At 40.0% G+C, this 22909-nt stretch overlaps 2 protein-coding genes across 5 annotated transcripts in view; one reads left to right on the top strand and one right to left on the bottom strand.

Annotated features, from left to right (window-relative positions):
* Window positions 1-5189: 5189 nt before the first annotated feature.
* On the bottom strand, window positions 5190-20339 carry LOC140536002 (calsequestrin-2-like). Of its 2 annotated transcripts, XM_072657609.1 has the most exons (12): window positions 19713-20339; window positions 17649-17853; window positions 15627-15711; window positions 14315-14415; window positions 12718-12829; window positions 11064-11137; window positions 8997-9127; window positions 8844-8889; window positions 7721-7775; window positions 7510-7610; window positions 7351-7425; window positions 5190-5984 (listed from the first exon to the last, which is right to left on the bottom strand). In XM_072657609.1, exons 2-12 carry the CDS (start codon window positions 17730-17732, stop codon window positions 5745-5747), a joined length of 1104 nt encoding a protein of 367 aa, XP_072513710.1. In that variant the 5' UTR covers window positions 17733-17853; window positions 19713-20339; the 3' UTR covers window positions 5190-5744. The 2 variants fall into 2 exon arrangements, with proteins under 2 accessions (XP_072513710.1, XP_072513709.1); XM_072657608.1 differs by lacking the exon at window positions 19713-20339 and having other exon boundaries at window positions 17649-17885.
* Window positions 19884-22909, top strand: part of LOC140535998 (protein O-glucosyltransferase 1-like) — a 24380-nt gene continuing 21354 nt past the window's right edge. Inside the window, exon 1 of one of the 3 annotated variants that reach the window (XM_072657601.1) lies at window positions 19884-20019. In XM_072657601.1, coding sequence (XP_072513702.1) covers window positions 19944-20019 — 76 coding nt within the window. In that variant the 5' untranslated portion in view covers window positions 19884-19943. The remainder of the gene's footprint in view (window positions 20020-22909) is intronic. The other 2 variants (XM_072657599.1, XM_072657598.1) reach the window with 2 other exon arrangements.

Here is a 22909-nt window from a genome sequence, read left to right as displayed (position 1 = left end):
CTGTCTGCTTATTAACACTTGAGCAAAGCTTTACACTAGTAACAGTTTGAAGAATCAACCAATTAAAACCTCCTTTAGTCTAATTGTTTTCACTACAACGAAGTCTAGAACCGTCTTGAAGTGGAAGGCTACTTCTACAACATAGCATTTGCGTTTGCTTGCAGTGTAGCCTCTGTATTTCTCCCCATGAAGTCTCCTGTGGACAGTAGTCACTGTCAAATCCACATCTGCCTCCTACAGAGTGTTTCTGATCTTTCAGCAATGTTTATTTTCTTAATTATGGTGAACATTGTTCTGTCATAAGCTGTTCCTTATCCTAGCAGTCACTTTAAGGTTACTGGGCTCACCAGTTCCCTCAGTCTTCTCAGTGACGTTCCAAATGGTTGGATTAGGTAAGTCTAAGGTGGGGCTGATGTGGGGCTTTTATTGTTCTTTAGCTTTAATGCTGTATTAACGATGTTAAGGTAATGTATAATGGTTTCTTTGACTTTCAGTGGCACGACTCCAGTCTTCAAGTTGACAGACATCAAAACTCTCAAAGACCTCAAGATCCATCCGAAGATGACCGGAAGCCTAGAATCAGGACAGCATGCTGAAAGCTCTCTCATACCTGCACTACTGAAGCAATTAAACATTTGAGTGACCCTGAGTCCTACAGAACAAACATCATGAAGGCCTGTGATGGGTGGACTGTCTGTAAAATGCAGAACCTGGAGCCACTTTTAGTTCCATAAGGAACCGTGATTGTCATAGAGATGTGTGAGTGTGAAGAACCTCTAAAAGACCCCCAAAATACTTGCTCCTGATGCAAAGGTTTCTTTATCAATTTAAAGGTCAGATCTTAGTTACAAACATGGTCCCCTATAGAACCAAAAGTAGTTCCTCTGTCACCTTTTGTAGCACCTTTATTTCCTAGAAGGCCTTTCTGTTCTTGAGTGTTCATGATCTGAACTACAGGCCCTATTTGCTAAACTTTTGGGAACTTGCAATCCTTTTTTGTATCTCCTGACTGTAACGCTAACCCTCTTGCCCATCGTAAGCTCTGATGCAGTGAAACAGTAGACACTCTGTCCGTGAATCAGTCTATAGCACGCTTGTCGTGCTGCATTAGTATTTTAGCCTTGCTTAGGCTCGGCTGCTCTCAAAGGTCTCATCAAACATGCCGGGTCGTGCTCGCCGCTTTGTGAGTCATGTGTCTGGCATTTGACCTTCAAGTCATAAAGCCCAGAAAAGAGGAGTTTTATAGGAAGGTAATGGTAACTCTGCGTGAGTGGTCAAGAGCCAAGTTCAGTATCTTGAATGAATCACTTTTATCCCCTGCAGGGTCTTCTTAACCACGGTGAGGCTGAGTTGGGGGTAGACTGGTTTGGAGGGAGACTGAAGGACCGAGGATGGGATGAGAAATGGTCTTGCTTCAGTTTGCTGTCCTTTTTTTTATTATTTTTATTATTTTGTCATCCATAGCGGTCAGTTTCCTATTACTCTCCTCAGCTCAGGAACCATTTCTGCAGGTCATATGTTTATACACAACCCCATCACACTGAGCGATGTGATGGAGTGGAGCGTGACTGGGAGGAATTTGACTTAACACGATTTTGGTAATGTAAGGTTTTCCGGATGTTCCTAAAATGTTCTTATTTAACTAGTTCATGTCTATTTATTTATTTCATCTATTCATTTATTTTATTTTTTATATTCACATATTTGTTTATTCTCATAACTGAATACATGCTTTTTATAAAAGTTAATAGAAGTTCGTCATTTAAACCTTTTTTAAATATTCAATTCTATGTTTAAATAAATGCTTCTGAAGTTTGGAAAATGCTCAAATAAATATACATTTTAAATAATTAAATATTATTTATCATTGTGATTATGTATCAGTTTTAGCAGTGTTTTTATTGGATTCTATTTTATTTATTGTATTTTCAGGTTTGAAAAAGGTTACTTTAGATGTTTCTATAATGTTAGGTTTTGTCTAACTGAATGTTGTGTAAGAGCCGTTGTAATAACACTGGGATGCGAACCGCTATGTCACACGTTACAGAACTTTCCTGGAACATTTTTTTTATGTTTCAGGCTAACCTTCCTGTAACCATTTTAAAACATTGCTATATGTTCCTATAACTTTTTCTGAAAGCTGGGTAAACTGGCTATATATATATATATATATATATATATATATATATATATATATATATATATATATATATATGTACGCTGCAAAACCCCACACATTCATACAGTGACCTAATCAGGTAGCAGAATCAATGTAGCAGCATTGAAAAATTATTGCATGATTGTTGGTGCCAGGTGGCTTTAGTATAGTTTTACTATTTCTAGACTTGCTGATCTCCTGGGATTTCTCTAGAGTTCCGTTTCTAAAAAAAAAACAAAAAACATCCAGTAAGCAGCAGTTCTGCAGACGGAGACGCCTTGTTGATGCGAGAGGTCAGAAAGGCTACAGTAACAGGCGAACAGGCTACAACTGCAGAAGACCACGTCAGGCTCCACTTCTTTTAGCCAAAGAGCAGCAAGCTGAGGCTGCACTGGTGGAGGTGTTTTCTAGGCATACTTTGGGCCTGTTAATACTTATCAGTCATTGCTTGAATACCAGACTATCTGAGTGTTGTTGACTATGTGCATCCCTTCATGTCCACAGTTTCATCAACTTTGAACAGTAACATCTAGCATGATAATGTACCATGGTTTCAGGAACATTACATTGAGTGCATCGAGTGGCCTTCCCAAAGATTCCCAAAATGAAAGTGTTCCTTGAAAAAAGTGCAGGAATCTGATGTTAACAGGGACCAGAATCTCAAAGGTGTGTTTCCAATATCTTGTGAAATCCATGCCATGAAGAACTGAGGCTGTTTTGAGAGCACAGGCAAGCTTTACTCAGTATTAGTATATTATTCCTAATAGAGTGTGTTGTCTTGTTTAGACATGGTATCCAGTGCTGTGGACTCTTCTACTGGAATTATCCAACCTTGTCATTAATTAGTTTATATAATTTTATTTAAATAGTTGAGCAAAATGAGGACAATGTCTCCAAAGGGTTAATTTAGTCCTTTAGAAGACATGTCGAGAGCTTAGGTGTCCTAATTATCATCTGATCCCTTCCAGAGGCCCAATTAGCCTTTAGAATGTAGGAAGCCCTGCTTGACACATGCACATTTTTCATTTCTACACAATGCTGTCCTCTGCCTCCTCTGTGCTTTTCTATTTTCAGAAAAAAAAGCTAAACGCAGGACCCTTCCAGTTCGTCTCCTGGGAGACCGGCCACAATTTCAGCATATGCAGGATGTGGCCATGCAGATTTTAGCCAGGCTTCCAGTCCCTCTAGTGTGGGGATGCCCCCGTCTGCCTCTCGTTATGCATAACGCAAGCTAATGATGCTAAATAATTAAAACAGGCTTGAATAATTCAGAACCTGGGGCAGCGAGGTGCTGTACTGAAAGAAAGAGAGGGAGGAAGAGGAAGAGCTGACCTTACATCAATGTGGGAGACAGAACATGGACACAGGAGGTGACTCACATGCATGCACACATACTCAGCCTGAAACTAATGACCATCAGTTCAGTGCTCGGCTCGCTGCATAAGCAAGTCATCTGAAATCAGCCCCATTTTTGAATGTGTTGTTCTTATGCCATGTTTTCATCACATGGTTCACGCCTCAACCGTCTGATCCTTTTTCTTTACAGGAGACACAAAATTCTGGTCTTTTCAAATCAGATTTAAGCGACATTCCCCTCCACCTAGATTAGATATATACAGTTACAAGAAAGTAAGTAAAATCTAGAATTTCTTGGATTTCTGCTACTAAAGTACTAAGAGTGTGGGCTATTTGTTATGTTGTAATATACTGTACATTATAATGATAAACAAACACTAAACAAATCCGACTAAACAAATAACTGTACTTAACAGTTGAGCAACACAGTGCAGGCTAGAAAAAGTAAGTGAACTTTAATTTAGTAACCTGTAGATTTTACTTTGGCAGTAATCACCTCAACGTTTTCTATTTCCTGTAGCTGGAAATTAGATTAAGGTCAAGACTCAAACACAAATCTCCTTGACCAATGTGTAAAGGTTTAAAACTTCCCTATATGCACCGTAGTGAACATCATCGGGTTTGGCACCAGGCAAAAACTTGTGGGTCTTATTTGTGATTGCCCATGAGGACCACAAGGCCGAAGGGTGGTCCCATTGCAGATTTGTAGTCACGTCTACTTAACATCTTTAACATGTGCAGGAAAGCCCCTGAGGCTGTTATACAATTATATGACAATATAATTGTAATATATTGTTAATACTTTAATTTAGTTCAGAATTGTTGTAATACTTTCAATCTGCTACATTAAGGGAGTAATGTGTGGTTTTACTCTTTAAAATGCACAATATCCTATTCACAATGTCTTATTATTATTTCTCTAAAATAAAAGATAATGTTTCTAATGTATACAAATTAAGGTCAAATTAAGAACAGGGGTCAGTTTCGCTGCTTAAGGGGAAAAATCAGTGGTTTACCCCTAAACTCACACACAAATCTACTGAAAGTGTCAGTGGTACTTTTAGGGAGTTTTTAAGGTGTAAACCTTACAGTTTTAAAGTGAAGAACAAAACGAAGAGGTACAAGAATAAGATGCACAGTTTTACAAACTGAGGTGTTCTTGCTCGCCCAGGCATTACTTTCAAGTTTCTAAACTTTTTAAATGCATGTATTTATCAATTTCAATTTCAATTTCTAAAGCATTCTAGGACAATGTTGTTTGAACCAACAGGAGTTTGACCATATCCTTTCTGGACACAGGTGACAAATATTAAAGTTTTTAATGTGAAAACGCCTTGGATTCGTTTAAATTGGGTCACAGACTTGGCCACAAAAAGTGGCAACATGTGGAGTCCAAGCACATATCAGCTCAATTAGACCTAATGCACCAAATGTAACAACATGTACAGTGTACCTGTACTGACATATGTACACCAAACCTTGTGGACTTTTTAAGGGCAACTATACAGATTTTGTAAAAGTGGCAACATTGTGTTAAAGGTCGACACGTTTCGATAATAATTATAATATATAATTATTAATTATTATATATATAATATAATTATTTGTCTGAATAAGTCTGAATATTGTTTCAAGGTCAATATTGACATAATTGTATGTTAAAGAAGTCTCCATATTATCAACCTTTCATGCCATATTTTATTGAAATGTATGCAAGTCCTTTTTTGGACATAGGCGTAGGTCACACTAATGACAGATATTACAGGGACACTTGCGAATATTAATGAGAAGCGTCAAGGCAGAAAGATGGAATCTGAGCAGCGTGTTATTGTGTAAAAGTCAGCATTTACCAGCATGACATAAAAATCAATTATGCACCCTTTATGCAAAATGTAAATGTCAACACAGAGTCCACATTGTGATTACCATTACTGTTACCCTCTCAGAACAGGTACAGGAGCTGCTACATCTTGCTCACGGAGTTGCTAAAATAAATAATGTCTGATGGGATGATATATGGGGATGATATTCTACTGAAACGTACTATAAACATCACGCTTACAGTGTCTTTATAAATCCAATCTATCCACTGAGTAATGCGTTTCACTCTGAAGCACCAATGGAGTCGTGTTATTTTTGAAGCGACAATAAATACATACAAACTTAAAACGTACAAAATATACAAAGTTAAACAAATCAGCCGGTTTGGAATGTTTTTCACATCTACCAATTAATTGTCATCATCATCATCCTGGTCATCGTCATCATCGTTGTCATCATCAGCATCACGGTCACCGTCATCGTCATCATCATCGTCGTCGCTATCATCTTCATCGTCATCAACATCATCATCAACATCATCGTCTTCCGTGTTCACCTTCCCTGAGAGGACGTCCTCGATCCAGTCCTCCAGCTCTTCAGCAGTGGGCAGAGCTTCGTCATTGGGCATGTTTAGCCACACACTGTCCGCCTGTCAAAAGTCACACATCCACACACATCCACTCACTTGTCCTCATTATTAGACATGCCATGATACATCAGGGGTGTCAATCGCTATCCCGTCCTTAAGGTCCGCAGAATTTAGCATTTTAGCGTGAAGCTACTGCCTCAACCCATTAGCTAATTAATAAGGCCTTAATAAGCTTTGCTGTACTGGAGAGGAAATGCTTGGGAAACCTCAACAACTGTTTAAACGCTTTCCTGGATAGGGATTAAGCCTAGTCTTGGACTACACAAGATTTTGGAAAACATAGTTCACAACTAGGCTCGATCCTTGTCTGTGGCAATATATGGGATCCAAGCACTTATCAGCTCAATTGCAACAACTAGAATTGCTGTTTAACAGCCTCTATTGACATGTCCACCGAACGTTGAGATCAATTTTAGCATTATCTTCTAATGAACTGTATAGATTTTAGCGATAATCAGCCAATGTATTATTGTATGTACTATTTTGTGAAACACATTTATAAAATGCTGTCAGACTAAAATGTCCTGATTAAACGTGTGTTTTAACAGATACTTTTTTTCACATGTTAATGCTTCTTCATTTTAAGGTCCACAAGCTTGGTCTGCATATGTTGCAGCTACACTGAATTAAAAAGTCAAACTGAGTCAACTGAGTCAAACTGCTGTATTAAGGTCAATATCAAAATGATATTGACTATTGATTCAAAATCCACAGACTATTTCTGAAAGCATGCTTTTTTAAATATTGAGAAATTGAAAAAAAAAATTACATTTCTGCAGACAAAGTTGTCAGGCTCAAAGAGGAGAACTACATTGTCCCATTGCAAAAGTAGAACTTGAATGACATTTAAGTTTTTTTTAGGTTTTTTTCTTTTTCTTTTAATTATTAAAAAAACTGTCTTTTACATAAGCAAATAATTTCAAATTAAAATGATGCTCCAAAAATTATTTTGTATAAAATGCATGTTCTCAAAATTAAACAGAGCTGATTACTAAAAAGCAGTTGTGTTTAGTTTTTGCTGAGCTCACTCTTCTAGGTAGCAGGAGGGACTACTACCTTTTAAGTTCCAGCTCTGCACTACTTAAAGTTTGATCTACACAATTAGTTTCAGCAGTAAAAAACTAATTTCAGTTCTTTCTGCGCTTGGACCAGTTCCATGTAGCCTCATCACTTCTCCATTGAGTTTATCTGGTTTTAAATAATAGTGCACATGAAGACTTGGAAAGTAGAGGGTTACTCTTACTTAAATAGCACCTAGCTACTGCTAATAGCCCCAAAGTTAATGGGCCTATATCCACAAAGCAACCCATATGTGGGCAGTCAGTCACATCAGTGTTGCATAGCACTAGCACCGAGGGTAACTCACATCTGTCACATTGACCACGCCAATCTGAGGCCTGAAGAGGTCCACTTTAAAGGTCTTCTCCCAATAGGCGGTCAGCTGTGTAGAGAGGTCAGGAATTAGAGCTCTGGCACAAGACTCCTGCTGGGTCTGATAAATGTCACAACATGTGTAAGATCTCACCAAAGGGAAGTCATCCGGGTCAATCCACACTATGCTCAGGTCAGGGTTTTTGGTGTTGTCTCTGGCCACATCTTTCAAGATCTCCAGGAACTCATATCCATCTAAAACGAGTATGTTTGCAGTTTTGGGATTCTGGTCTGATTTCTTAAAACTCCTAAAGAACCCACTATTATCATGTGGTAATAATCAATACAGTTACTAGAAGCCAAACCTGGGTCCTCCTCCTCAGCAAAAGCCACAATGTGGATCCCATCCATGTCATCCTCCTGTAAAATCATGCATTTTTAGAATTTATAAATTAAGTCTCTCTAAACATTGCTTAGATGTATACAAAATGCTACTAGTGTTCATTGCTATGCTGAAAACCTCTGTCCAGTTTTAGAGCTAACAGTATGTCATACACTGTCAAATAAACACATCAGGTCTATTTGAGATTACTGAACACCTCAACATGCTTTAGTGCAAGTGTGACGTGTGATGATTTAGGCCTGGTGCTGATATATACTGCTATGCTTCCATTGCTTGGAATGAAGCTAACTACATTAGCATCATAGCCCCACTGCAAAATAGGGAAATGAAATTAAAAAATCAAGGGCTTTGCTCTGAGCAGACTCAATATTTTTGCGTTCAAACCCCAACATAGCGTTCCCATCCAGGACAAAATGAAAATACGGGTAATGCTATTCCATTCATGCAGGCTGTTTGTGGCCTACAATAATATCCTGTTGCAATTAAAAGTATTCAACTCTAGAGCCCCGAGTGGTCCAGCTAAGGCTCTGTCACTATGATTAGAGCATCGCTGGTTCGCATCCCGGTCATGAGAGAGCACAATTGGCCTTGCTCGCTCCTGGCTGGGTAGATGGCGCTCTCTCTCTCTCTCCATACATCGCTTCGCTGCGGTGCTGGTCGTCACTGGCTACTGTGGGCTGGTTATGCAGCGCTTCTTTCCAGATGTGTTGAATGCCCAATGATGCAGTTCGGGCAGTTCAAAGAGTGGCTTGACTGCACATGCGGCGGAGGGGGTGTGAATTGGGCCACCATCATTAGTGTCAGGAGAATCACGTACGATAGGGGGAGAGAGTACGTATGGTGGAAAAATGTGTGTGTATATGTATACAAAGTACAAAGATTTTTGCTATGTAACATAATGTTATTGTCTGGCAAGGTTTCAAAAGCATTTCTGTTCATGAACAATTAAGATTAAGATGATTACTTTTTCATTATGTTTATGTGATGATGATTATATCATAACATCATAACATTTTAGAGCTGTGACTGATAAACAATGCCCACAAGATTTTAATTTTTGACCTTTAAGAAGCGGCTCTACTCACCCAAGTCTCGAACATATCCTCTGCACGTAGCTTTCTCAAGGTTGGCCTGAACACAACCGGCAAATTCATCAAAACCCAAATCAAAATCTCCAACATTAGTCCATTTATATTAAAGAATATGAATAAAGCTGGCCATAATGGCCTCTGGTCCACCTTCGGTGCTGACTGACAAAGTCCACGATCTCGTCCTCTGAGTTGGGTTTGCCGGGTATGGTGACAGGCTCGTCCATGAAGGGCTCATAGAAGTCCACTTCATTCATCTTCAGAGTCAGATGCTTCGCCACCTGTAGCAGAGTAGCACAGTCGCTCACACAACGCTCTCAGACGCACACTGCAGCCTTTATTCTTAATTAGGTGCTCTTAGCAAAGCATGCAGCTAACTCGCTTAATATACAGCCAGTTCAGTTCAATGAGCTCAATTCAACAGCCGTAATCTGCTGAGGAATGTATGAAGCTGTTTTGGACAGTTGCTTTTCATATCACACATGATGTTGGCTTTAATCAGTGCTTGTCATTTAAAGAGCTCGAGAGCTTCTGTCTGGCATAGTTGGTATTTTTCCTGAGAAAAGCAAAGAAATTCATAAATACGACAAGATGATAAATACGACCAAGCAGTGCTCTTGCAGTTACACCAAGCAGTTCCTACATGGTTCGTGCATGGTCCTGGATGTGTGGTTCTAGGGAAAAGGCTTAGAAACTTTAAGAATGTGATGTTGAGGTTTCTTCAACTTCAACTTAAATTTAAATGTTCAGGACTGCGGGTTAAAAATGCATTTTTAAACAAAAAACAACAACCGATATGATGCTGTTTTTCTTGGTCTTATCATTTTTTGTAATGTGGTTAAGAGTGATTCAGCATCTGAATCAACATCAACATCTTGCTTCTTCAAGTCTTATTTCCTATCAAGGTTAGCTCCTTTCACTCTGAGGTTTTTTTCCATGCCGCTGTAGCCACTGGCTTGCTCTAGGCTCAGACCTGGATCTCTGTAAGACTGCTTTGTGACAGTGTCTATAGTTAAAAGTGCTATTTCAATTAATTTGACCTTGATTACAAGTGATGTCGTTGGTCTTCCTTGTCGATATACATATTGTTCAGCATATATATTTCCTTGTCGATATACATATTGTTCAGCATATATATTTACCAGTTGCTAATGATCTGAGCGCAAACAACTATTAGTCATAAAAATGATGATTTTCTGAATCTGTGGGTTAAGCAGACTGTCCAAACACACCTTAAAACAGTGGCGAAAACAGTTCGCAGCCATTCAAATGTTTAAAAAAAGCCTGCCTGAAGATTTTCTAATTAAAAGAAAAAAAATCCCCATATGTTGACATGGAGAGCTGCTTTTGGTTAAATCTTTGGGGCTGTTGTCACTAGCCTGCTAACGTAGATGGAAGCTGGATAGCTATGGCATTAGCCAAAACTTCTGGGAAGTTTTATTTTAAGTATAAAACATGGTAACTTTCTTCACGTCATTATAATATACGTTAATTATAATGGAAAGTAGAGCTGGGCAATATGCCAATATTTTGTCGTATCGTGATAACAATATGCTTTTCGAATATCTCGAGGATACTGTTGGTGCTTAATTAATTCAGGTTTAATTACTAACAGTGTAATTAGACTGGTTTAATTAGATGAAGTGCAGCAGATGTTGAATAATAAAAATCACTGTATTCAGTACGGGAGAGAATCTGAATAGTAGTGTTTAAGAATCTGCAGCTACTGATGTATTTAGTCTGTGATTACATGTATCATGATGAATATTATGTATCGAGACAAAAGTCTTTAAATATTGTATTTTTACCTTATCACCTAGCCCTAATGGAAAGAATGGAAAACAAAATCAATGACTTGCCAAATGAGGATGACAACCGAGATTACTAAGTAGTGCTAGCTACCTGACTAGCTAGATACCTTACCTTAGTTTGGCTTATTTTACTAATAGGGTATAAACTTGTTAATTGTCTTGAATAAGCAAAAATGTACTTTGTTTGATGGCCAAGGTAAAAGTTAAGCAAGCCGGGTAATCCTATACTGGCAGTCAGGAGTGACTGAGCACCACAGGGATTCAGTGGTTCCTAAGCTTGTGTAATGCTGTGTAAGGGCTGGATTCAATGCTGCTCTACAACACAACACAACAAACATACTACATGCTTATTTGGGCCAGACTTCCCCTTTAGGACTGGATTCTTTTGCTACATGAGTGCACTCACCCCTTTGTCAAAGGTGGCGAAAAACTTCACATAAGGCTGAAATCGCTCTGCCGCTCCCTGAAAGGCCTTGTAGTCTGGAAGAAGAAGGACGGTTTAGTTGAAAGCGGTGTGGAACAGCAAAGGGCAGAGGACAAGAGAGACCAAGGCACCCACATGCCCCCATCAAACACTGTAATAATGTGGAAAATTGCAAGGGAAGAACAACACAGTAAAATCTTGAAGCGAAACGCTGTTGAATGCCTCTACAAGACCGTATCTCTAGTGCTGTGCCTCAGCAATATGTCTGGAGGTCATGGCAGAAGCCCCTCCAATCTCCCGCTCTTGAAATGGGATTTTTAATAAAGGCTGGGGAGCAGTCATAAAAAAAGAGGTAGATCATACCTTTCTCCTGCCTCCTCCCTCTGTCTTTGAAGGAAAGAGGCACTAACTATAATTGTTCTTGATCTGTGTGACCAAGTGCAAGATCTAGCGATAGGCTGGTGAGTTGCCCAAGGTTTAACATGGGACACTGGGTAAGTTTTCATAGCTTATTTACTCAAATTAGGCCTCCATGAAGTGCATGCTGCCTTCAGATCCCTTAAGGTTAGGATGGCTAGAAAAAAAAAAACATCTGATAACAGTAAATATATGTTCTAGATTCATATGGAATTTACCACGGTCTAACAGTGAAAGTATAGTGAGAAATCACTGTACACTCTTCACCCTCTACCACAAACTAACATCCAACACATGTTTGGGATCTGATGTTTGCTTCTTTAGTTTTGCGCTGGAGCTAAAAGGCTAATAAAGCTAAAAAGGTAATGGAAGCATGAAGGCAAAAGAAGTAAATCTGTCTGCTTACCTGTATTTTGAGTAAGGGGAATAGTCTACATGTTTGGTTTTTATTTAAGGAACTATATCAAAACCTTTAGGTTGTCTTAAGGGTCAAAAATTACCCACCACCATGTTTAACAGCAGAGAAAACCCCTACATGATCTTGTTTCAGCTTGAAATGGAATTTTCCAGCTTTTTCTAAAGTGACTCCAGGATTAAAGAAAGTGAAACATTGGCTTTGTTCATACTTCTATAAAAGCTGTGCACCACCAGGGTACATAGATTGTCCTCATGTCTACACTGTGGACCCTTAGGACAAAGAGGTGTACACAGAATGTTAGGACTATACAAGGGCACAAATAACTGATGCTACACCCCTCCTTCTGGTCTTGATTTTGCTTGTTTTGTAAGGCATTTTTGTGTGTAGTAAAAAATGCACAAAGTGTATCTTCCATTACATTACATTTCAATATCGAATCATGATATTCTGAATGAATGATAGATTATTATTTTTGGCCCATAATAGAGATCTAACAATTTATACTGGCCAGCCATGTATAAAACATACCTGATATTAAAGATTATTACACTTATTATATATATATTTTTTCAGAATACTTTTCTCATAAACTGTCGCTGTCATTATTAACTAATATTTATCTATGTGGTCATTACTGTAATAATTTAATACACTAGGTCTGATGATCTTTATGCACAAAATAACAAATCTTCATTGAACATTTAAATGACAGATTCCTATTAGACTGTGGTTTGGGGTCACACTAGCCTGTACTCTACACACACTAACAGGAAGGCCTGAGATACAGTATGAAAGACTCACGTTCAGAATCTCTGCCCTTGAAGTAGCCAATGAGGCGAATATCTTCATCCATTCTCTCAAAGGCCCGCAGCTCCATGGGGTTACTAATCAGCTCTACTGCGTCCTCCAGCAGCTACATTTAACAAACACACGCACACACATTTATACGTAATATGTATCAATAAAATACCTCATAAATATGCCCATTTTAGCCCCTTAAACAGCCTTGGGGCTGCTGGTGGGCCAAAAGTGTTATTACAAACTTCTATTACTAAAGAATCACCCCACCAGTTTGTACAGGAGTCCCTGTAGTTACTAAGTTATACACCATAGTGTGTGATAAGCCTTTTTGCGTTAAGGGATTAAACTACTTTAGGATGGGACCGTTTTACTGGCCCCTGTTTTCTCCTACAAAATCAGCATCTTCGTGTCCTAAAAAATGCTTAAAAATTTGTTCACGGACCCACAGCAGGCCTGTTAAAATATTATATTCTAAACTCATCAGTCTACAGGATTTGTTTCCCAAATCCATTAGGCTTGTTTTTTTTATTTTTTTATGTTGTAGAATTTTCATGGTGAGGACGCAGGAACGGCTTTCTTCTGATGACTCTTCCATAAAGGCTATATTAGTGCAGGTGTTGCTGCACAGTAGAATAGTGCACCACCTCTCCGGAATCTTCTAAATCGGCCTCATTGTAGGAACAGTTCTGTCTGATCATTTTCTTGGATGTGTTGGCATCGATTTGTGTAAAGGTTTTACTGAAGCATTTATAAAGTTTTGACATCTGCATTCCCTGGCCTTTCCTATCAATGACTGTGAACAAACAACCCATAGCCCAAACAAGCTAATTAGGAAGACCATGTGTAAAAGTGAGAGCTTAGATCTCCTGGAGTCCAAGCTTTCACATGTTGTAACCTTTCTGCTTTCCTTTTTTTGGGCAAAAATCTGCTCCCTGATCATTGCAATGCTAAAAACAAAAATCCAAGCTTTATTTTAAAACTTTTCTAAGCTTTAGGTTTGGCAGAAGGACCACACCCTTAACCCCTTCTTCTCTAGGTCTTCATCCCCTTTATATACCCCAACCTCACAGTCTATCCCAGTTCCAACAAACTTTGCGCCCACTTCCTTCCCGGCTCCTCCCTTTTCTGCGGACCACATCTCTAATGGGGTCCCATTCTTCATACGCAGGCCACAGAAAAAGCTGACCCGGATTCCTGACCAAAAACTTCTGAGTCCGCCCTCCTGCTTCACCTCGGAGTGTAGTTCTCACTGGCAAACTCTGTCTTAAACTCTAAGTGCAAGACAAGTACTTTTAATTAGGAATTTGTGATTCAGCTCCATCACCAATCCGATCTGAGAAGATTATGTGCAAGTACGCTCCCTACTGGAGAAGACCTGTAAGCAAATGGAAATTCTACTAGATACACATTATAAATACACATTAACCAGTGCACATTCTACAAACTACATTCTACCACACCTAACACAGTCAATAAAAAGACATCCGGTGTCCGGTATGTACTTAAGTAAAGACTTTAAATGATGTGCATGGCAATTAGACTACATGTCAGCATTATGGAAGTATACAAGAAATGGTCTTGAACAGTCTAGACTCACATCCAGCAGGAACTCCACCAGTGTGTCTGCAGAGAGCTCTCCATCAAACTCAATCACGCGCTCGTCCTTAAAGACATAAATGCTGCCCTCTTCTTCCAAACCTGGCCAGCCGAGATAGTATTAGAAGAAGAATTGCATTAGTGCTTAATATTACACTGGCCCAGCTTTGGTAGGCCATCCAGTAAGATTGTGATGCAGTAGCCGTACTTTCACACAGGTACAGTTTCTCTGTGCTTTATTGATACAAAATATTCAATTATTTAAATCAAGTAAATCGGAGGATGCTTTCGTTTTGGAACTGCTATTTGATATTAATGAACAGTCAGGAGTTTGGACACACTTGGTTAAGTGTGTGCTGATCATCATCTTAAAAACTTTTCATCAAATGCTAGGGTGACCACATTTTTTCAAAAATCTCAAAAAAGAGGACACTTGAGACATGTAGGTATCCCTCGTAGTTAGGATGAAGTGGCTATGGGGGTTCAAGCGGGCCTAAATTGTAGGATTGTGGCAGTGTGTACGTGTGAGGGAGGAAATGCCTCTCAAACCATTAATACATAAACCTTTACTTGTTTAGCAAGATCCATAAATAGCCCTAATAGCCTAGATGACCAAATCAGCTCCTTTTAGTTCAACCTACAACTTAGGCCTACTTGAAACCCCCCAGCCACGACATCCTAACTACAGTGAAGACCCGTGTGTCCCCAGTGCATCTTTTTTAAAAAATATGGTCACCCTAGCATTTGACCAAATGTTTTTAAGAAGACGATCAGCACACATTCAACCAGGTATGTCCAAACTTTTAACTGGTACGTATATTGACATTGTCCAAAGAAAAACATGTAAAAATTGTGACTCTACAGGAGAAGGCAAAATGGATTTAACTTTGAACGGAAGTCAATGTAACATAGAGTTTATTCCACATGATTTAGATCATTTCTATTGGTCCATTCATCCAGAACTATTTACACAGTATACAGAGCAGATACAGGGTTCAAACCATGGAGAAAAATAAAAACAGACAAAAATGGAGATACGTGGTTGTCACTGGAGAGCAGCTACACAACATGACATTGGTCACTGTCTGGCAAAACCCTTGAATATATATTAACATATATTGTGATGAATGTACCAATATGAATGCTCAGACTAAATGACTTGGAATCAAATCATCTTACATTGACTTCCATTAAAATGCCGTTTTGGAGACATAAGGTGTTGATCAAACAGAGACGCTTTGCTTCTATGTCTATGTGACAAGAGAAGACACCGTTTGTAGCCATAATGTCACAAGAGTAGAGGAAAACTTTACCAAGCTTCTTGGCCACCTTGGCATCCTTATGAGAATCTACCATTCCAAAGCCAATGTCCCTGTCCTCCAGGATTTGGGCAGCCAGCTATAAATTCAAAAGACACAGAAAGAGAAAGGGTAAGAATACTAGTCAGAAATCACACAGTTCTTAAGTATTGATAAAGCAGGAACACGCTCTGAAGTCATATGCCTTGTACCCTTTAACCACCAGCCCACCTGCAGGCCGAAAGTGTTATTACACACCTCTGTCACTAAAGAATAGCCCCACCAGTTTGTACAGAAGTCCCTGTAGATACTGAATAATATGCTGTACTGTGTAATAAGCCTTGGAGTGTTGGGGTTAATGGCCATTAGTACATGCTCAGGATTCTCATGTATTTACGTACTTTTTTTCGTACTCATTTCATATAGAGAAGAGTTACAGCCCAAAGATGTTTCTGCAAATAAAACTCTGAAGCACTGGATACAAAAAAAATTGCAAAACATTTGTTTCTGAAAGTTGTAGCATTGATTGCATTAAGCCACCAGAGCATTAGTGGGGTCAGGTACTGATTTCGCTGATCTCATCCCAACTGTACTGGATGTAGCTCCATCACTCCAGAGAGCACAGTTCCACTATTCCACAGCCCCATGCTGGGGGGCTTAACCCCCTTTCTAGCTCACCCTTTGCATTGGGGCATTGGTCATGGTCACTTCAGGCTCATATGCCACTGCTCTAGAGCATCCCATTTTCTATCGTCAATGCCTTTCTGGGGTGATTATTGAACACCTGTGTCAGCAATGGGTCACCTCAAAACACGTGTCTAAAAACTTTTGGACATATAGCGTCTCATACTGACACACCATCTCCAGGGAGAAACAATGATTCTGGATTATGGGGCCGTGTTTCTTAGACGAGTACAGAGCAAAGGGAAAGAGCCTGTTTGAGAAGGCTTGTTCAGAAATAAGAGGAGCACAGATTCGAAGCCTCTGGAGAGATTTCAGGTCTTTTTTCAGCCAGTAAATCAGGTCACTCCTTCACTAAGTTACACACCAATTATTCTCCACACCCAGAAGGCCGGCATGTGCAGACTGTTCAGATTTGTTCTCCAGCTCCCTGGGCTCCACAGCACGTTTAGAGGATGTATCTCCTGAGCATAGCATGATGGAATTCATAAAAACTGATCGTTTCACGGTCATCTGAGACCACTTCTGTGGTCATCTGACCAGAATGATCCTGTGAAATAGGAAAAAGTGCTCAACTACTATATAATGCAGGGCTCAAATGGGTCACAAAAGCTTGTAAGCAGCACCAGACTGTCTCAGACTTAAGACTTAATGCAGGGCAACACATGAGGAACATTACCTTACTGCTCAGAGGTTTGCTATCAATGCTTTTAATCATATCAAATCAGTAAAATTTAATATGAGCTCCACTGAGCAGCTGGACGAGAAAAAGCTGACTCACTATCAGAATTAAGAAATAGCAGTTCAGGAGGAATAAAAATTACTGTAAAGTACTGAAACCAATAAAAGAATAGAATTGCTCATACTCTGGCAAGAAAGGCAAAGCAAACCCCCTATATAACAGCAGAACGCCTTCAGGATAGTGACAGTTAACTTTCCTCACGATCTGAAGATCTAGTTCAGCTAGAGATATTTTAGAAAATTAGTGCTGTTGACTAATTATTTACTTTACTTTTTGGCACACAACCACCAAAGATATGCTTGGAGAGGAAAAATCAGTATTTGATGCCAGAAAAAACACCTTTCTAACTGCTGAACCCAGGACTAAAGGAGAACTAGCAGCGTTCTGCAAGGAAGAGTGAGTGAAAATTGCTGCGATATCTGCCAAAGGCGGTGTTCCTAAGTACTGATTAGTAGGGTCTCCACTGCCAAAAGGAACACTACTTCCACAGTCAAAGCTCTCCACACTACCATACATACGCAACCCTTTTCTCTGAACCATCTGAGATAGCCAAAGCCAGAATTCCTGCCGGTAAAAGTGAGAGCAGAGCTTAATCTGCTCCCCTCCCTTCTTACCTCCAGCACCATCTCCCTCATGTGGAACTGCTGCTGGAGCTCCCTGTCGGACGGCAGGCGCTCGTGGTAGAGCAGGCACAGCATGTCATACTTCTTCAGCGCCTTCTTGTAGTTCCTCTCGTTGATGTCCAGCACACGGACCTTGCCATCGAAGCTGGGGAACTCCAGGCCTTCCTCTGCAGAGCCGCCGGAGAGAAGAGCCAAGCTGGGGAGCAGGAGAAGCCAGAGAGGCAACATGGTGAGTCTGGAGACAAGGCGAAGAAGACTTGAGTATTTCCTTGCTAAGTCTGGGGAATGCCAAGGAGGGACAATAAGGCTCCCCTGAGACAGACAGAGTTGAAGGAGAGAAAATTCAGAATTCAGCTAGAAGTCCTTGTGTTTCATCAGTCAGAAATATCTCTCTCTCTCTCTTTCTCTCTCTCTCTCTCTCTCTCTCTGCTTCCCTTTCTCTCCCCCTTCCAGAGCAGGATAAGGAATGTTGGGAGCATTGCTTCCACAGACCTGCCTTACTGCCTTCCTCAAGTTTGTCCATTCCCCTGTGTCTGAAGGCCATTTTTGATGCTCCCCTTGTTTCAGGGCTAAATATAGATGATGTGCAGATGAAAATGAGGACAGTTAGGAGCACCACTGGGAATCACTCTGACACTTCATGCAGGGGAAGAAAAGACGCCTGCAGTAAGAGCAGAGCGTACCAAATTTCAAGTGGTGTCAAATGGTCTTCCAAACCTCTACACACATGATGCTTGCTTGGACTGTATAGAGTTCAACCATAACCCAAGTCCTTAAAGGAACCAAACTACAGACTGTCTAGATCATTATATCCCATTGCTTGTTTTTTTTTTTTTTTTACATTATTGTTTACTTTTCATCATTTTTAGTGTAAGGACTGTAAAGACAATTATCCCAGGTCACTGTGGAGCATTTCTATGGGACCATTTACCCATTTGTGAAGTCAATACTATGATAAGTTAAACTAGACATCTCTAAATGTTTAATGCCGTAATTCTCTATACATGCAGCTCTGGAGGAAACTACTGGTAATCGCAGTATTAAGTGTAAGAATGCACAATCAACAGGTTTAGACCTTATGCAAATGCAAACCAAGCATGAATTAACGGCAAACACACTGTATTAGTGTATCATCAGTAGCACTGGATTCTCTGTAGTGTGAAATCTGGTTATAGCTAAGAGATAAACAGAGTTTAATCATCTCTAATAATCACTAATGCTTCAGTTTGGATCACAATCCATAATCTAAACAACAGCTTTAGTCACCATTAATCAACCCCCTTAATAACCCTTAATGTAGAAAGGCTCATCACACACTAAGATGCATTACTCAGTAACTACAGGGACTGGTGTACAAACTGGTGGGCCTATTCTTTGGAAATAGAAGTGTGTAATAACACTTTGGGCCTGCTGGCGGTCCCTAAGCTGTGTAAGGGGTCAAATTGTGATTTGTGACTTAAGTAATTAACTTAAATGAAGCAATAAACACTGCCTGGAACCTCCAACCCAGCCAACAAGCTCATGTGAGGCTCAAGCGGGTGTAACGTGGGATAGGTGAGTTCCAGGTGGGTTCCAGGTGGGTTCCTGGTGGAAATGGGCTCTGAGTGGGTTTACACATGTGTTTTAACTAGGACCCAGTTGGGCTTTCCAAATGGGCCTCGTCATTACAGCCCACCTTAATCTCACATGGGTCCCACCTAGGCCTCACATACATTGTACAACCCAGATGGTAAACATGTTTGGTCCCATCACTGGCCCTGGTAGGACTCCATATGGGGGCAAACATGTCCCATGGACAAAACCTTCAGGTTCCCAGTTGGGCTACCTATACAGGCCCCATATCTGGGAACTTAACACGAGCTAGAATGATGCCAATGATACAGTAATTAATATAATTGTGATTGTGAATTGAAGTGAATGGTGCTTAAAACGGTTAATTTAATTAACCTTACGTTAATTAACCTTAAAACACACATATATATATGTGCTATATTATCAAGAGGTTATGTCCCAAATACTATACATTATTAAAATAAATGAAAAACATTTTATTACCTTTACAGGGAGTTTCGTATAGTGAAACCTAGGGCCCTGTCCCACTTACTAGTAGAATGTGATCACACTACAGTAATAGATGCAGTGCTGTAGCTACCACCGCGTTAATACGATGGTGTGCGGTTTGGGACGCAGCCCGAGCGGAGACAGTACACAGGCAGACAGAACTAGGCGACAGTCGAAGACGCGGATCAAGTTTACCGTCAGGCTCGACTAAGCGATGCAGAGAAAATGGAGCCGCGGTGGCTGTTAACGGCGTTTTGTCTCTTGCTCCTGACTGGATCTGAGTTTAGTCTGGCTGATAAAGGTAAGAGCTTCACAGCGTCTTACAGCAGTCTTCACCATCACCCATCAGTGTCGGTCATTTGAGTCCCGACTCGCTGAAACGTTCACTGTCAGTCGGCCGAGACCTGCCTGTCTGCCGTTAGTTCGGTTAGCATTAGCTGGACACTTCCCATACTTTTCTCTCCTGGAAACTTGGCTAGCTAACTCTTCTGCCCCCCTTCGCTGATACTGTCGTGCCGACGGTTTACGTTTAATTTGGAGTATTGGGCAGTTAAATGTTCCCTGTGGTGATTAGTCGGGAAAATAAACTGATAGCACTTCGGTACACAGCAGGTTTGTAAATCTACGGAGTCCCTGGAGAATCAAGGGAGCTAGACGGTTGCAGTCCGTCCCTCGATTTGATAAGTCGTTCCCTCGATTTGTTGTGAGGTAGACATAAATGGTGCCCTCAAATTGATGAGTCCTTCCCTGGATTTGGTGAATGGTACCCTCTAATTGATGTGAAGTAGACATAAATCCTTCCCTCGATTTGATAAATCGTTCCCTTGGTTTGATGTGAAGTAGACATAAATCGTACCCTAGACTTGATAAATCGTTCCCTCGGTTTGATTTGAAGTAGACATAAATCGTTTCCTCGGTTTGATAAATCGTTCCCTCGGTTTGATTTGAAGTAGACATAAATCGTTTCCTCGGTTTGATAAATCGTTCCCTCGGTTTGATGTGAGGTAGACATAAATCGTTTCCTCGGTTTGATAAATCGTTCCCTCGGTTTGATGTGAGGTAGACATAAATTGTTTCCTCGGTTTGATAAATCGTTCCCTCGGTTTGATGTGAAGTAGACATAAATCCTTCCCTCGATTTGATAAATCGTTCCCTTGGTTTGATGTGAAGTAGACATAAATCGTACCCTAGACTTGATAAATCGTTCCCTCGGTTTGATGTGAGGTAGACATAAATCGTTTCCTCGGTTTGATAAATCGTTCCCTCGGTTTGATGTGAGGTAGACATAAATCGTACCCTCGACTTGATAAATCGTTCCCTCGGTTTGATGTGAGGTAGACATAAATCGTTTCCTCGGTTTGATAAATCGTTCCCTCGGTTTGATGTGAGGTAGACATAAATTGTTTCCTCGATTTGATAAATCGTTCCCTCGGTTTGATGTGAAGTAGACATAAATCCTTCCCTCGATTTGATAAATCGTTCCCTTGGTTTGATGTGAAGTAGACATAAATCGTACCCTAGACTTGATAAATCGTTCCCTCGGTTTGATGTGAGGTAGACATAAATCGTTTCCTCGGTTTGATAAATCGTTCCCTCGGTTTGATGTGAGGTAGACATAAATCGTTTCCTCGGTTTGATAAATCGTTCCCTTGGTTTGATGTGAAGTAGACATAAATCGTACCCTAGACTTGATAAATCGTTCCCTCGGTTTGATGTGAGGTAGACATAAATCGTTTCCTCGGTTTGATAAATCGTTCCCTCGGTTTGATGTGAGGTAGACATAAATTGTTTCCTCGGTTTGATAAATCGTTCCCTCGGTTTGATGTGAGGTAGACATAAATTGTTTCCTCGGTTTGATAAATCGTTCCCTCGGTTTGATGTGAGGTAGACATAAATCGTTTCCTCGATTTGATAAATCGTTCCCTCGGTTTGATGTGAGGTAGACATAAATCGTTTCCTCGGTTTGATAAATCGTTCCCTCGGTTTGATGTGAGGTAGACATAAATTGTTTCCTCGGTTTGATAAATCGTTCCCTCGGTTTGATGTGAGGTAGACATAAATCGTTTCCTTGGTTTGATAAATCGTTCCCTCGGTTTGATGTGAGGTAGACATAAATTGTTTCCTCGGTTTGATAAATCGTTCCCTCGGTTTGATGTGAAGTAGACATAAATTGTTTCCTCGGTTTGATAAATCATTCCCTCGGTTTGATGTGAGGTAGACATAAATCGTTTCCTCGGTTTGATAAATCGTTCCCTCGGTTTGATGTGAGGTAGACATAAATTGTTTCCTCGGTTTGATGTGAGGTAGACATAAATTGTTTCCTCGGTTTGATAAATTGTTCCCTCGGTTTGATGTGAAGTAGACATAAATCGTTTCCTCGATTTGATAAATCGTTCCCTCGGTTTGATGTGAGGTAGACATAAATTGTTTCCTCGGTTTGATAAATCATTCCCTCGGTTTGATGTGAAGTAGACATAAATCGTACCCTCGACTTGATAAATCGTTTCCTCGGTTTGATTTGAAGTAGACATAAATCGTTTCCTCTGTTTGATAAATCGTTCCCTCGGTTTGATTTGAGGTAGACATAAATTGTTTCCTCGATTTGATAAATCGTTCCCTTGGTTTGATGTGAAGTAGACATAAATCGTACCCTTGGTTTGATAAATCGTTCCCTCTGTTTGATGTGAAGTAGACATAAATCGTACCCTTGGTTTGATAAATCGTTCCCTCGGTTTGTTGTGAGGTAGACATAAATGGTGCCCTCAAATTGATGAGTCCTTCCCTGGATTTGGTGAATGGTACCCTCTAATTAATGTGAGGTAGACATAAATTGTTTTCCTCGATTTGAAAAATCTACTGATCTTTGGGAATTTCCCCACTGCGGGACTAATAAAGGACTATCTTATCTTATCTTATCTTACTGTACATCCTGTACATCTGCAAATGTATTTATTTGTCACAAATGTCGTTTTTTTTGTTTGTTTTTTGTTTTTTCAAATAAATATATTGCTACCGGCTGCTAAAATTCCTTCGGGATCAATAAAGTATCTGTCTGTCTAAATTGTTCCCTCGATTTCATGAATTGTTCTTTCAGTTTAATAAATCGTTCACTTGCTATGATGTAAGGTAGACATGAACTGTTACGTCGATTTGATGTGATGAGTTTGACATAAATTGTTCACTTGATTTGA

The sequence above is a fragment of the Salminus brasiliensis genome, chromosome 15 (assembly GCF_030463535.1).
Source record: "Salminus brasiliensis chromosome 15, fSalBra1.hap2, whole genome shotgun sequence".
Classification (NCBI taxonomy): domain Eukaryota; kingdom Metazoa; phylum Chordata; class Actinopteri; order Characiformes; family Bryconidae; genus Salminus; species Salminus brasiliensis.
Note: the sequence above shows the minus strand (reverse complement) of the source record. Positions and strands in the feature narration are given on the sequence as shown.

Bases quoted from the DNA above. Each gene is read 5' to 3' on its own strand.
- LOC140536002 (XM_072657608.1), bottom strand. From the start codon at position 17,885: ATGTTGCCTCTCTGGCTTCTCCTGCTCCCCAGCTTGGCTCTTCTCTCC. The intron at 8,890-8,996 runs GTGGACCAGAGG...GGTTGTGTTCAG, and splicing joins TTTGTCAGTCAGCACCGAAG to GCCAACCTTGAGAAAGCTAC. The intron at 7,426-7,509 runs GTGAGATCTTAC...CTCTCTACACAG, and splicing joins ACCCGGATGACTTCCCTTTG to CTGACCGCCTATTGGGAGAA.